The sequence below is a fragment of the Acomys minous genome (assembly GCF_964271855.1).
Source record: "Acomys minous genome assembly, chromosome: 16".
In the NCBI taxonomy this organism is placed as follows: domain Eukaryota; kingdom Metazoa; phylum Chordata; class Mammalia; order Rodentia; family Muridae; genus Acomys; species Acomys minous.
Genome location: NC_140498.1, coordinates 83,707,122 through 83,723,075, shown reverse-complemented (window position 1 = coordinate 83,723,075; position 15,954 = coordinate 83,707,122). Strand labels below are relative to the sequence as shown.

General features: G+C 51.2%; 1 protein-coding gene across 3 annotated transcripts in view; it reads right to left on the bottom strand.

Moving 5' to 3' along the window:
• Positions 1-15,954, bottom strand: part of SCARB1 (scavenger receptor class B member 1) — a 68,787-nt gene that overhangs the window by 14,019 nt on the left and 38,814 nt on the right. For all 3 annotated transcript variants that reach the window (XM_084762982.1, XM_084762981.1, XM_084762980.1), the window contains exons 3-7: positions 14,947-15,088; positions 12,433-12,636; positions 10,709-10,804; positions 8,856-8,971; positions 5,216-5,382 (exon numbers count right to left, since the gene is read on the bottom strand). In XM_084762982.1, coding sequence (XP_084619108.1) covers positions 5,216-5,382; positions 8,856-8,971; positions 10,709-10,804; positions 12,433-12,636; positions 14,947-15,088 — 725 coding nt within the window. The remainder of the gene's footprint in view (positions 1-5,215; positions 5,383-8,855; positions 8,972-10,708; positions 10,805-12,432; positions 12,637-14,946; positions 15,089-15,954) is intronic.

Below are 15,954 nucleotides of genomic sequence, written 5' to 3'. Positions count from 1 at the left end.
GCTACCAACCAAGCAAAGTGGCTCAACATAGCCATCTTAGGACAGGGGTCTGACATGTGAACTATGAGCCTCCCTCAGGAGACCACAAGAGATAGAGGTTAACAGCACTTGGCTGCTCTTCCAAAGGTCCTGAGTTCAGTTCACAGCAACCACATGGTGGCTCACAGCCATCTATAATGAGACCTAGTGCCCTCTTCTGGTGGGCAGGTGTACATACAGGTATAATGCTGTATACATATAAATATATATATATATTTTAAGTTGTGGGTTTTGTTTGTTGGTTTGTTTTTTGTTTTCTTTTTGTATTTGGTATTTCGAGACAGGGTTTCTCTGTGTAGCCTTGACTGTCCTGGACTCGCTTTGTAGACAAGCCTGGCCTTGAACTCACAGCGATTCGCCTGCCTCTGCCTCCCAAGGGCTGGGATTAAAGGCGTGTGCCACCACTGCCCAGCAAAATTTGTGGGGTTTTTTTAGCCTTTTCATTCCAGGAACTCTAAAATTAAAAAAAGGAAACCCTGGAGAGGTGGCTCAGCAGTTAAGAGCATCCTTGCTTTAGCAGAGGACCTGGGTTCTGTTCCCAGCAGCTATGTCAGAAGTCACAGAACTGCCTGTAACTCTAGCTGTTTGGATCTCTGGTCTCAGCAGCGACCTGCGCTTATGTGCACAAACAAACACAGAGAATATACACCACATAATTAAAAATATAAAAAAGTCTTAAAAACTAAAGCCAGACATGATAGCATACTCCTTGAATTGGGAGGTGGAGACAGGTAGATATCTGTGAGTTCCATCCCAGTCTGGTCTCCAAGAAAACTTCAAACCCCATCCCCCCGATGAAACACGAACCCCTACTTTGTTGAAGTTGGTGCTCATGTGTGGCCTGTGGCCTCAGGTTCAAGCGTGGGTTGAGAGTGAAGGCCAGGATGTTTTCGGTGTGGGGATTTGATCCCTTGCCCCTCGGGTTCTCAAACACCCTTCATTGGTCCCTGTGATTCTCCCTGTGGGCCATCCTAAGCCATGACACAACACAGTTCACTGAACTGGCTGCCACCGCCATCTTCAAGTGCAGGTAGGTGTCCAACAGGAGAGCGCTGCACCTGTGCCACAGCAGCAGACAAACGCCCTAGCAGGAGGTGCGTGTGGGCAGGGAGGCAGCCGAGAGCAAGGGTCCCTGAGAATCCAGGTGAATCCTAAAACCTTCGAGGCTCCAGAGAGATCTTAACTGGTCCTGTCAGAGAGACAGGTAGATGACTCTCGGCGAGGCCTTCGATCCCTTGTGAAGACACAGTACCAAGGGTAAAACAGAACAGAAAAGAGAAATGTGGAGGTCGAATGTCACCTCCATGGACCCTCTAAAGTCACCCTGGGCTTGTTTTCAGTTTGGAAAACCATGTCCATCCTCCTATCCAAACTGTGAATGGAGACACCAGCAAACACCAGAACCCCATTTCTATAGGAGGGACACCATGGATCCCTGAGGAAATGAAGCCACCGCCTAACCAGACCAAGAAGGCACAGATTCCAACAGAGTGTCACGGCTAGCCAACATAGGCCTGGTGCATATGGCACACCCATGTGGCCTTCTATCAACAGATGTATTTCATCTTTTTTTTTTTTTCAAACACCCTCAGAGAGACGCACCCGGGCAATAAGTATAATTAATTTACAGCTTTATGACCCGTGTATTCAGACTTAACTGCTCAGAATTACCCGAGTCGTGATTAAAGGCACTTCAGGAAAGGTCTGAGGCACTCCCAAGACAGGGAGATGAGACACAGGGGAGTCCTGAGTCCAAGAAATCCTTGTGACCAGAAAGGGAAACCTATGTACGCTCTTTATCTTCAGATAAAATACCACAGAAGTGCAGACTCAGGTGCACCCCTCCACAGCACGTGCAAGAATGCTCTAGAACCACCCTTGTAATAGTGAAATGCTAAGAGAGAGGTCCATGAGCCAGGAAGGGGTAAGGCAAGCAGAGTTAGCCCTACCATGGAATATCACATGACAATCTAGAGGCCACACTATCATCACCCCATGCCGCCCCATCTGACACATGGACCGTATCAGTGTGATGGGGGTGGCATCGGGCAGTGACGGGGAAGAACACACATCACGACGCCATCTACATAAAGACTAATGCTAGGCAGATAATGGCAAGGCCTAAAGTCAGGCCAGTGGGCAGAAGGAGCAGGAAAATGCCGGTTCCTGCAAGGTTGTTGCTGGCCGCACGGCTGTGCTCCCCACCATTCGAGCCCCTTCTCCCCTTTCTTGTTCTCAACCCCCCCCCCACCTCATGTCAAAGAGCAAGCTTTGGGGGTCACGGAAAATGGCTCAGTCAGGAAAGCGCCAAGTGTGAGGACCCGAGTTCAGGTCTCCGGGATTCACATAGAAAACCAGATGTGGCGCTGCTTCAGCCCTGGGAGGCAGAGACAAGGGGGTCCTTGGAGCTTGCAAGGTCCAGGATTAATGAGAAAAATCTGTGTCAAAATTTAAATAGCCGGGCGTGGTGGCGCACACCTGTGATCCCAGCACTTGGGAGGCAGAGGCAGGTGGATCTCTGTGAGTTCGAGGCCAGCCTGATCTACAAAGTGAGTCCAGAACAGTCAAGGCTACACAGAGAAACTCTATCTTGAAAAACAAAACCACCACCACCAACAACAACAACAACAAAAAATTAAATAGCGAGTGACTGAGGAAGACACCCGCCTCTGGCTTCCATGCGCACATGCGTCTGCACATACCTCCCATGCACATGCATGCTTTTACTCACACACACACACACACACACACACACACACACACACACACACAAAAAATAAAAAATAAAAAATAAAAAATAAAAAAATAAAAACAAAAACAAAAAAACCAAACAAACTGCAAACACAAGTACACGTAGATTTCTCTGGCACAGCTGAAAGTCTGTCAGCAAAGCTCTGAGGGAATATAGGCCTGTCACTGCTCCTGTGGTCTTTGTGACCCAGCCTGGCCAATCAGCACAGCCTAACCCCTGCCTCAGGGCCTACTAGATCTCAGTTGGACCAATTGGAACCAGCCCTGGGATGTTTGTTGATACAGGACTAACAGCTCAACCACACATGGTGGGGGGAGGGGGTGGGTGGGGGTGGGTGAGAGGTGGGGGGATGGGGGATGAGGGGGATACGGGTGTGTGGAGTGGCGCAGAAGTTGGGTCATGGATGGAACTTCCTGCCTACAGGCAAGGTCTGCACCCCATGCCTTCAGAACTTTAATCCCACTAGCCAACAAGTTCCTCAGTTTGGCTAGGTACCTGCCACCTGCTACAGACATCTGAAGGCTCCGTGCACCTGGTGACCTGGTAGGCACCAGGGAAACCCCAGACTTCCACCCATCATCTCTTGCCTTCTCTCCCACGCCTTCGGCAGCAGCCCCAGAGTCCACTCCTCCAGCTACAAAACAGTGTTTTACCCAAACAGGCTCTGAAAGTCACAGCCAGTCAGAGAGAGGCCTTGTTGCACCAACCATCAGACCCCAGGTCACCACCAAGCGTCAGGCCTTCCAGATACAGATTCTAGAACAGGCATGCCTCCGTCTCTGCATCTTTCTTTGTTTCTTTTCTTTTTCTCCCCCCCCCCCCCGCCCCCGACCCCCTAAGACAGGGTTTCTCTGTGTAGCCTTGGCTGTCCTGGAACTCTCTTTGTAGACTGGGCTGGTCTCGAACTCACAGAGATCCATCTGCCTCTGCCTCCCGAGTGCTCGAATTAAAGGTGAGTGTCACCGCGCCTGGCTTGTCTCTGGCATATTTCAACACTCTGTGAGCAACTACTAACAGGTCGTGCATCTTAGAAAGTGGGACAAGGGTGGGGGGTTGGGGGTGGGGAACAGCCAGTGGGTTTGCAGTCCAGGAAGAAGACAGGCAGGGAAGGGTTAACTAGCACGGAACAGCCGTGAGCAGGCCATAGAAAGGCACAAAGAGAAGGTACCAGAGCCATGGTTGGAGGGCCAGAGGGGATGGAAGATGAGGGGGACCTCTGAGAGGATATGAGCACGGGAAGCCTTTCATCTCAGTTTGATTTGCATCTGCTGTGACATGAGTTGCCAAGGGACCGAGGGGACCACAGTGCCAGACTGGAGAAGAAGCTGAGTAGGAAAACGAAAGGCTGCCCTGGGAGGTGTAGGAGGTACCTGGAGCTGCCTGGGCCTGATCACCAGGTGAGGGGTGAGGGGTGCGGCATGGTGTGATACCCAAGTATCCAAATTGAGTAACAGAGGTGGGGCACCGCAGGGTTAGAACTCAGAGCTGGTGCCAAGGGGACACAGCCAGCGCCAAGACTGACACCAGACTCGGGTGAAAAAGGAGAGTTCCACACCACAGCAGAGCTGCCAGCTTGAATGAAGGGTGGACTCTGCTAAGCCCTTGCTCCCCAGCAGGTGAAAAGGCCCCAGGAGATGTTCCCCCACCCACCCACCTCATCGGGCAAAGGACCCAGGCTACAGACCAGCTCTTATACAGATTCCTTAGTTTCCCCGTGGGTCCCATCCCGTCATCTCTGGGGCCTCTGAAAACTGTAAGAGTTGGAAAGAGGAGATCATAGAATGAAGTGTTTTGGAGGCAGAGGCAGGTGGATCGCTGTGAGTCTGAGGCCAGCCTGAGCCTGGTCTACAAAGTGAGTTCAGGACAGCCAAGGCTACAGAGAGAAACCCTGTCTTGAAAAACAAAACAAAACAAACAAACAAACAAAACAAAAAAAATTAAAGAAAAAAGAAAGAAGTGTTTGGAGGAGATCTGGTGTTGGGGTGCATGCCTACCCATATGGGTACTCACAAGGCAGTGGCAGGGAGAATGCACGTGAGAAGCCACCAGTCTCAAGCTACCCAATCTCAAACTGGATGCTAGGGTAAAAAGGAAGGGACTACGAGCCAAGGAATGTGGTGCCTCCAGAAACAGGAAGGGGGCAGGGGCAGACTCCTTTCCATAGCCAAGAATCAGGGCCCACTGTGGGAATCTTAACCTCAGGGCAGGACCCTTCGGACTTCGGAGCGGAGTGGCGTGCTGGTGGGACATTTATCAAGGCGGCGTTATCTCTTCCACTTAGCTTTAGCTCCCTATCTGTAACACTGAGATCATCCGGAGTGCAGAGACCAGAGATTAATGGGACAGCGAGCTGGCAGCAGATACAATCCAGGTACCACCCTCTCACCTCGGCCCGGAGGCGAGGAGCACGCACAGGACACTCACCGAAACGGCAGGTGCTCACATTCTGAATGCCGGACTCCAGGCATGGGCAGAAGCCTTCGTTGGGTGGGTAGACGGACCCATTGGCAAACAAAGTTTTGGGGGCTATGAAGCGATAAGTTGGGATGCCTTCAAATACCCTTGAATCCTGGTAGATGAGCTTCATGGACCTGCAGCGGGGGGGGACAGGCAGGGTGAGAACTGTTCCATAACTACAGAGACTGGGGCAGCCCTGCAGAGGAAACCATGGGAACTGCTGGGACACTAGCCACCTGTGGCCAGAGGAAACTTCACTGGTCCCTCGGCTCCCCACCCACCAGTCCATCCCCACAGCTAGGCAGATTTAAAACCAGAACTAAAAAGAAAGAAAGAAAGAAAGAAAGAAAGAAAGAAAGAAAGAAAGAAAGAAAGAAAAACAAAACCCCAAAACACAAACAAACAAACAAAAACCCATAACTCAACCCAGCCAGGCATGCCCTAAGCCAGCAATTTTCAACCTGTGGGTTGCGACCGATCCCCCCCAAAAAGACCATCGGAAGGCACTAGTATTTGCATTATGATTCATAACAGTAGCAAAATTACACTTATGAAGTAGCCATGAAAATAATTTTAAGGTTGGGGTAACCACAACATGAGGAACTGTAGTAAAGGGTGGCCGCATTAGGAAGGTTGAAAACTGCCCTAGGCCCTGGGTCCTGGGTTAACCTCCCTTCTGGCGTTGTATAAATGTGGTGTGGTGATGAAAGACAAGCAATCAGGTGGTGGAGGCAGCAGGATCAGGAAGCCAAGGTCATTCTTGGCTACACAGCATGTTCAAGGCCAGCCTGGATGAGATGAGACCCTGTTTCAAAAACATTTTTTAAAAAAGATTTATTTATTATTTATACAGTATTCTGCCCACATGGGAGCCTGCCCGCCACAAGAAGGCAACAGATCTCGTTATAGATGGTTGTGAATCACCATGTGGCTGCTGGGAATTGAACTCAGGACCTTTGGAAGAGCAGGCAGTGCTCTTAACCTCTGTGCCATCTCTCCAGCCCTCAAAAAAAAATTTTTTTTAATTAAAATAAAACAAACAAAAAACCAAATAATATTTGAGGCAAAGTTGCACGTGTACTGTCGACCTGGTAAATTTTCTCCTTGTTTCCCAAACAATAAAGAAAGCCAGCACTTGCACAGTGTCCTGCTGTGTTAAATGTGTTCATCTAGATAGTTAGAAGTTTACAGCGCCCCTGTCCCCTTACAACAAAATGTGGTGCTCTCTGGATAGGACTGTGGAAACCAGGGCTTTGGGCAATGGTTGCCTGTGGATCTCCATGGCCCCACTGTCAAGTTGTAATGAGACGCTATCCATAACTTCCCTCACCCATGCCAGGCGGTGGTGGCACACACCTTTAATCCCAGCACCAGGAGGCAAAGGCAGGTGGATGGCTGTGAGGCCAGCCTGGTCTACAAAAGGCGTCCAGGATAGCCAAGGCTACAAGAGAAACCCTGCTTCAAAAACAAAACAAAACAAAACAAAACAAACTCCACAAACAAACAAATAGAACCAAGAAAGAGTCCAAATGAGATGAACCACATCTCTCTCTCTCTCTCTCTCTCTCTCTCTCTCTCTCTCTCTCTCTCTTTCTCTCTCCGTTTTCTTTTTTTTGAGAGATAGGGTTTCTCTGTGTAGCCCTGGCTGTCCTAGACTCTCTTTGTAAACCAGGCTGGCCTTGAACTCACAGAGATCTGCCTGTCTCTGCCTCCCAAGTGCTGGCATTAAAGGCCTGCATCACCACACCTGACTCCTTTCTTTTCTTTATAGTCTCTCTGTGTAACCCTGGCTAGCCTGGGACTGGCTATGTAGACCAGGCTGGCCTCAGACTCCCAGGGATCCATTTGCCTATGCCTTGAATGCTAGGACTAAAGGCGTGTGCCACCACACCCGGCTGACACCTAGATTAACACTAAACGAAAGCTCTTCTCAGAAAATATAATTTTCACAGCTTGTGATGGAAAGGTTTAAATTGTCAATTTGACGTATCTAGAATCTCCTGTGAAGAGACCCTCAGTGTGGGGGGGGGAGGGGCGGGGGAACTGTCTAGATCAGTCTTGTTGATGTGGGAAGACTCCGCCCACTCTCGGGGAGGCGCCATTCCCTAGGTTTCGGTAATGGACCGTGTAAGTATGGAGACAACCCTTGCGCCCTAGGCATGAGTGCATTCAGTTTGACCCTTTGCTCTTGTAAGTGAATTAACTAGCTGTCTGGGGTTCCTGCTTTGATCCCCCCCACCCACCCACCCATAAGGATGGGTAAGTGTAAGCATGGTTTGTTTTCTACTTTAAGCGGCAGCCGGCTTGAAGGCCGGCTCAGAGGATCTTATCAGAGGATCTTAAATTCCCTGAGACTGTTAAGAAGAGGCCTTTGTTTTTGGAGAACACCTTGTGAAGGACTGAAGGAAAGGGGGACCTGGCTTGCAGCCTGCTCTCACAGGAGTCCGCCAGGCTGGATGGTTTTCCAGGTCTTTCATCCTAGGACTCTAGCAGCAGAAGCAGGAAGATCTTTGTGAGTTCCAGCCTCCAGACTACACAGTGAGGTCTCATCTCAAAACAAAACAAAACAAGAGACAGTCAAGCCGGGCGGTGGTGGCTCACGTCTTTAATCCCAGCACTCGGGAGGCCGAGGCAGATGGATCTATGTGTGTTCGAGGCCAGCCTGGTCTACAAAGCAAGTCCAGGGCAGCCAAGGCTACCCAGAGAAACCCTGTCCCAAAAAGTTTTTTTAAAAATTAGTTAAATAAATAAAATTTAAAGAATAACGAAGTTCTGCTTTTAAAAGTCCCCAATGGGACGCAAGCCACCAAAGCACACAGACTTTGTCCACCCGTCGCTACTGTGTTCACATCTGGCAACGAATGGAGTATGGTTGCCTGTGTTAGTCAGAGAGGCAGAGGGATCAAGGGTCAACCCAGTGAGTTCCCAAGCCAGGGTTATCTCCAGAGCGGCCACAATGGAACACGGGCCAGGGCACCATTTGGGAATGGGTCCCAGAAGACCCGCCATGTGTTCCTAGGCCACAGTCAGGGCCCTGAGATGGTGTAGCCCAAACTCAAAGGCCCCAAGCACACCTCTCTGAGGCAGGGAAACTGGAGAAGAATAGATTGGAAAGGGAACTGCACCTGGCAGTCAAAGGTCCATCCCACCAGCTTCCCTTCACAGCTCACCTGAGACCTTTACCCTTTCCTACCCTCACCCTCTCAGCATCACCACCATGGCTGAGCCACCAGCTGCAGCCACTCTGGCCTCTGCATCAGCCTGTGGAGCCCCATGAGCAAGTCAAGGCAGTCAGGCTACATGCTTGAAGTCTTGGACACAAGCCGGTGCAGGGGTGGGGGCGCTGTTTGGGGGAGCTTGTAGAACCTTTAAGATGTAAATCCTCTAGGACTGAAATCCAAAATAATTTTTTTTTCTCCCTCAAGTCACCTCTGTCTGGTATTTTGTCACGGTGACAAGAAAAACAGTTGAGCCATAGCACAGGGAGGGCCAGACACTTTGAGTGCACACCCCCAGGGGCTACCTGAGTGGACCCTCAACCATCTCAGAAGCAGAGTTAACTGTTTAGGAGGCAGGGAGTCCCCAGGAGGCAGTTAACAAGTGTTACCTGCAGGCTTCCGGGCTGAAGAATTCTAACGAGGATTCGGGTGTCATGAATGGTGCCCACATCTGTCCGGAAGTCCCATTGATCATGTTGCACTGCTCCGAATGCCAATAGTTGATCTGCGGGAAGGAGGACAGGATAAGACATAGTCTTGAGCTGGGCACTGTGAGTTCGAGGCCAGCCTGGTCTACAAAGTGAGTCCAGGACAGCCAAGGCTACACCCAAGGCTACACAGAGAAACCTTGTCTCGAAAAACAAACAAACAAACAAACAAACAAACGAAGATGTAGCCTTGAGGGACAGCCAAGGCCTGTACCAAATACACGCCCCAGTGCAGACACTGCCATACTCAACCTTGTAAGCCTTGTAGACAGAGCATCTGGCCCAGCTTCCTGCTCCCCACAGTGGGGCCTGAACACAGCATTATTGGAGACTCGGTTAAATCATCTGTACAATGGGTCCATTGCCTACATGTCCCTGCTCCCTTCCCTAGCAGAAGTCAACACAGGCACCCAAAACAAGGGAAGCTGGGAAATGCCAGGGGAGCTATTAAAGTGACAGTAGAAACAGCTGAGGACCATCTGAGTACTTGCCTCTAGTAGGGGAGACTAGGGCTCAAGCCAGGCATGGCGGCACACCCCCTAAATTCCAGCACTTGAGAGGCAGAGGCAGGTGGGTCTCTTGTGAGTTTGAGGCCAGCCTGGTCTACATAGTGAGTTCCCAGGCTAGCCAGGGCTACGCAGTAAGACCTGGTCTCAAAAACAAAAGAATAAACCATGCACTTTGCACTGCCCTCTGCAGGGATAGCTCTTTCAATCAGGTCTCTTATATCAGAAAGGAGCTGGTTAGGGGCTGGAGAGATGGCTCAGTGGTTAAGAGCACGTCCAGAGGACCCGGGTTCGATTCCCAGCACCCACGATTGTCTGTAATTCTAGTTTCAGGGGATCCAAGACCCTCACACGTACATACACGCAAGCAAAACACCAACGGACGTAAAATAAAATAAAAGTAGAAATAAAAGAAAGAAAGGGTCTGCTTAATGTGACCAGCGCCCACTAGGATTGGCTGTTGGCTGTGTGTGTGTGTGTGTGTGTGTGTGTGTGTGTGTGTGTTAACACATTTAATATGTAAACACTCGGGAGGTAACAGAGACAGGGGGATTGAAAGTTTGAAGCCAGTGGGAGTGGAGGTTATGGGGGGTGGGGGGAGGGGGGTGGGGGGAAGGGGGGGTAGGGGGTGGATACACAATGAGACCTTATTTCAAAGTAAAAATTTAAGAAGAAAAAGAGTAGGGACGGTGAGATAGCTCAGCAGGGTAAGGCTTGCCTAGAATCCTCCCCCCAGTGAGGGGCAGAAGTGTGGCTCAGTGGCAACGCCCTTGTCAAGGATGCACACGGCCTGGGCTCCGTCTTCAGTGCCTGACCACCATAACAAAACCAAACCACAATGTACGTGAAGTGAAGATGCCCTAAGGAGGAGAGCGAGCTGAAAAACAGCACATGACAGGATTTCTGTGTGCTCAAAGAAGGAAGGAAAAGACATTTCTCTGGGTATACACAGAGGCGTGGTGGTGGGTAAATGGCCAGGAAGCGGGGTCCCTCGAGCAGTGCCGGGGGTTTCCGGGTAGGCCTAGGGAAGGTTCTGGGCCTCCATTGTCTATCTTTATGGGAATGTCTTCCTGTCTGCCTTGTAAATGAACGCTCAGGAACAGAAGAGTGATGCGTTCCCAGCAGAAGCATTCCAAGGACAAGGACCCGTGAAGTCCTCGGGTGACCCCACACCCTCTCCAAAGTGCCTGCCGCCCACCACGCCTTGTCCCAGTCTAGTCCCCTGCTGCGGTCTCCCCTCCTGCTTACCTTGCTCTGCCCGTTCCATTTGTCCACCAAGTGGATCCTGCTGAAGTTCTGAACGCCAGTGAAGACAGTGAAGACCTCAGAATTTGTGTCGTTCATCTGCAGACAGGCAGGAAACAGGGACCTTAGTCCTGGAGTTGGGGGCATGACACCAGATCCCCCTCAATACTGCCTCAATAATGGGGGACTAGAACCCAGGGCCTTGCACAGGCTGGCCAAGTGCTCATACAAGGAGCAAAACCCTCAGTCTTCTTTTTCACTTCACATTTTTGAGACAGGATCCCACTAAGTTGTCCAGGCTGGTTTTGAACTTGCCATCCTCTTGCCTCATACGCCCATGAACAGATATGACAAGCCTATGCCATCAGGCCCAGCAGCTAATTTAAAAAAAAAAAAGGCATTTAAGTGGGGGCACAGTGGCACACACCCTTAATCCCAGCACTTGGGAGGCAGAGGCAGGTGGATCTCTGTGAGTTGGAGGCCAGCCTGGTCCTCAGAGTGAATTATAAAACAGCCAGAGAGAGAGAGAGATGCTCCCCCACCCCCATTTCAAAGAAAACAAAAACAAAACAAGAAGAAAGAAATCATTTAATGCAAATTCCCCAGGAGAAAGAGTGCCATGGAAGAAGGTTCTAGAAGCTCAGTGGCAGGGCCATTGAGGGGTTGAATGGGTCAGAGGTGACAGAATCAACAGCTCTGTCAATGGCAGAACGTCTGGGAGCCCGTACCTCAGCTGTGAGGAGAGAGAGAGATTGGGAGTCCGTAGAGGAGGCTCCTGGGAAGGGCAGGCACAGAAACTGGGCTTTACCCTGGGTTCCTGATCCTGCCCTTGGTCCATCTTGTTACATGTTCATTCCACGGGGCCCTTACCTGGTCACTGGGAGAACCGGTGGTTTACCCACACTCTGCTCTCCACAAAGAGGGTGTGTGTTTTTATTTTATGTGCATGAGTCTTTTGCGTGTGTGTTTGTCTGTGCACCATGTGCATGCAGTGCCTGAGCAAGCCAGAAGAGGGCATCAGATCCCCTGGAATTGGAGTTAGAGATGGTTGTGCGCCACCATGTGGGCGCTGGGAACTGAACCTGGGCCCTCTTGAAGAGTAGCCAGTGCTCTTAATCACTGAGCAGTAGATTTCGTCTGAGCTTAGTACAACAGGTGCTGGAGGAGTGGGTGACACTGTGCCATGCCTCTGGCCCTCACTGCAAGCCCACTCCATCAGTAGACCCCACCGTGAGCAAGGGGTCAAGGGTCAGTAATCTTTTTGGGTGGTGGGGGCGGCGTTCGAGACAGGGTTTCTCTGTGTAGCCTTGGCTGTCCTGGAACTCGCTCTGTAAATCAGACTGGCCTCGAAGTCAGAGAGATCTGCCTGCCACTCGAGTGCTGGGATTAAAAGCATGTGTCATCACTGTCTGGCAAGGGATCAGATCTTAGCTCAGGTGAGCAAAGGTCAAGACTGAGAGTAAGCGAGCACCTGTGAGAAGCACAGATGAGGACACTTGAGGTATGTGTCGCTAGGATCCAGTTCTCCTCCTCCAGCAAAGCCTGCAACTTTCTAAGCTAAACCCCAGTCACCCCACCCCAACACCTGAACTAAGTCAAGCCGCACCTGAATACAAGCCTGGCGTCTCCTGCTATATAAGCTAATACTTTCCCAATTTTGCTTAAGCTGGTCTGAGTCAGGATCTTTGACTGACACCCAGTTCTCCGAGTGGATGGAAGCCACCTACCTCAGCAAACAGGCCGAACTTGCCCTTGATGGGTAACATGCCTGGGAGGTATTTGTTGAGAAAATTAATAAAGGGATCTTCATAGCCCCACAGGATCTCGCCAACCGTGCGGTTCAAAAAGGCACGCTGGCCCATGGTGGCCAGGCCCAGGGTCATCATCAGCTTCACGGTTGAAGGCTTGTTCTCCATCATTATTGCAGCCCCCTGGAAAGCCAAAGACATGGCGTTAGGGTGACGGACACAGTGGGACACTCCCCCCACCCCTCGCAACCTCAGGCAAACAGCTCAGGCCCTCAGTATAGACCTTTTCCTGGTCCTTGTTGCCAGGGCAACATGTACCCTTGCAAACACGCAAGAAGGTTCAGACTAAGCAAAGTCCACATGGACTCAGAGGCAGGCAGGAAACTCAGTCCTGACATGACAGAACCCTTCCTCAGCCGCTGTGGCTGCAGAGCCACACCAGAGGCCTGAAAGGAACCAGGGACCCACCAGGAGACACCCTGCAGAGCTGGGCCACGGAGAAAGAGGTTCCCCATTCCGTCCTTCACCCCCAGCCAAGGTTAAGGGCAGGCCTACCAAAGAAGAGGGCCAGCAAAGATCTGGGGGCCCTGTTTATAACTAGGATGTGAACTCCACCCTCTGAGTAACATGAGCCCAGAAACACAGCATACTGAGGAAGCCTCCACAGCTCCTTGCAGCCTCCTCTTCCATAGTTTTTTTTTTTTTCAGGGTGGGGTGGAAGTGGGTTTCAAGACAGTGTTTCTCTATGTTATCTTGGCTGTCCTAGACTCGCTTTGCAGACCAGGCTGGCCTCGAACTCACAGCGATCCACCTGCCTCTGCCTCCCGAGTGCTGGGATTGAAGGAGTGCGCCACCGCTCCCGGTTTCTTCCATGCTTTTTTTTTTTTTTTTTTAAACACAAGGTCTCAGTATGTAGTCCAGCTTGACTTGGAACTCGGCATCCTCCTGCCTCAGCCGCTTCACCCCACCTTCTCATGTCTCCTCCTTGCCTCAACACTGAGATAGAACACCCAGTCCCCGTCCCCCCCCCCCCCCCGCCACCCAGGGTCAAATTCCTCGCCACCCACCCCCCCCCTCTCGCCCTGAGAGCAGCTGAGTTTACAGTTTTTGTGTTTGCTTTTCCTCTGCATCGAGCATCTGGGCACTTGGTTTTTCCCCAACGGCTGCTCAACCAATAGTAATCTCCTGCTGGCAGGGCAACGCGTGGTTGGTATTTCTGGGTTATTTCCAGTGAGCACGTGATGCCCCCCACCCCCACCCCCACCCCCACTTACAGGTTTCCTTCACTATTAGGAATCAACATGGGTTTTTATTGTATTTATTGAGGGGTGCCATAGCATATGTATGGAGGTCAAAGGACAACTTGTGGGAGTCACGTGGGTCCTGGAGATTAAACTCAGATCCTTCGGCTTAGTGACAGGTACCTTTTACTTACTGAGTCTGTCTTGCTGGCCCAGCACAGATCGCTGTTGGTTTTTAATATCAAAAAATGTGCCAAATGTAGTGATGCAAACACACCTTTGGTCCCAGCGTTTGGGAGGCAGAGGCAGGCAGATTTCTGTGAGGGCAAGGCCAGCCTGGTTTACATTGCAGGACAGCCAGGGTTACATAGTGACTTTGTCTCAAAATGATGATGATGATGATGATGGTGGTGGTGGTGGTGGTGGTGATAAATAATATAATGAATAAAAATAAAAACAAAATTTCTCCCTCTAGCCCCATTGCTCCTCTGAAAATGAATGTGGGGTTGGCTGAGGGGCAAAGCCAAACCAGCACCTCTCTCTGTTTGTCACCTACGTGAAAGCTGGTGTTTTCCAGTTTCCTATGGCTGGGGGTGGGGGTGAGGGAATCAAAAGAATCTTCTAAAAAATATGAAAAATCACACAAAGTTCACATTTTCAATCTTAAAAGTTAGTTTCACTGGGAATGGCCGTGCCTACCTGGGGACATCAGGTCTTAGCTGTCCCTACCATCACCACCTTGCACCCAGTCTTCAAACTTCCAGCCAGAACTATGGTGTCTGACCATGGGATCCAACCCTGCCTTGTTTGTTTGTTTTGAGACACGGTTTCTCTGTGTAGCCTTGGCTGTCCTGGACTCGCTTTGTAGGCCAGGCTGGCCTCGAACTCACAGAGATTCTCCTCCCTCTTGCTTCCTCCTCTGGACCGCTGGGCCTGCTTTGAGTTGAGTCCCAGGATGCACCAGGGCATTGACTCAGCAACTCCATCACAGTGTGTTCCATAAATGCCTGCTCTTCCTGACTCCCGCCTGCCCAGATGGAGTGACCCAGCCACACTGGCCCCCCAGTGACGCTAACCTTCAGGCTTCCCCAGGGACAACAGTAGAGCTCCCAGGGAAGTAAAGCAATGAGGAAAATGGGGTGGTCACTATGGAGACAGTGGGGCTGAGCTGGCTCTTGCTCAGGGATCCCTGGAGGCTAAGCAGGGGAGGAAGTGGGGTTGGCAGAGGGTCGACACAGGGCCACAGCCTCACCAGGACCAGCATGTTAGGCAGTACAATGTAGTCACTCTCTGAGCCCTGGGACCTGTCTGGCTGGAAGTAGAGGCTGCGGTGCTCCTGGAAGGACACAGTGTCATTGTCGTTGAAAGTGATGTTGATCTTTTGTCTGTACTCCCTGTAGAGAGACATTGAATCAGCTGGGTCTGGGAGAGGCCACATGGATGCTCCCATCAGCTGCCAGCACACCCTGGGAGTCAGGGACCTCAAAGTGTTGGTGCACTGATACCCAACAGCATCAAGGCCAACCAAGCAAGCTTGCTGCCTCTCGTCTATACCCTCCTCTGTGTAGCCCATCCCACTGCCACCACCAGCCGGCCCGTCCCTGCTCCCCCTCACCAGCCACACCGCTCTCTGAACCCCTCCAGAAAGAACTCCGCATTCCCACATCTCCCTCCCGCTCGACCACCAGCACCAAGCAGATGTCCACACAGCCAGCGCTAACTGACCGTGAGCGTGCAAGGCACTGTGCTAAGAGTGCAAACTAACCATCTCATCTGGTCCCTGAACCCACCCACAGTGGGGACTATGATCTCCATCTCACAGACGAGGAAACGGGCATGTGGAGAAAAAAAAAAAAAAAAAAAGGAAACTGCCCGTCCAAGGATGGATGACTAGGCAGCCACTCCCAGAGTTCTCAGTTTTAACCATGAGAGGCCAGCATTGGGGCCGGCACCGCTGAATGAGTCTCTCTACCTCTGGAGGCTCAAGTTTTGTCCTTCCACAGCATCCACAAGAAACCAAGGAGGGTAGCTGGCTAGCAGGCAAGCCCCAGGCCCTGCACCTCTCTGCCCCGGGGGAACTGTACCATAAGCTGGTGTCCTCGCTGTTTGCCAGTGCTCATGCCTCAGGACCTTTGCACTGCTTAACCCATAGTCCCAAGTTCTCCTGTCTCCTCACACAGGTCCACACAGGCCATGTCAACTAAGACACAAGCTCCCTCCATTCTTAGTCACCTCCCTGCTTGCTTGAGGCTCACTTCCC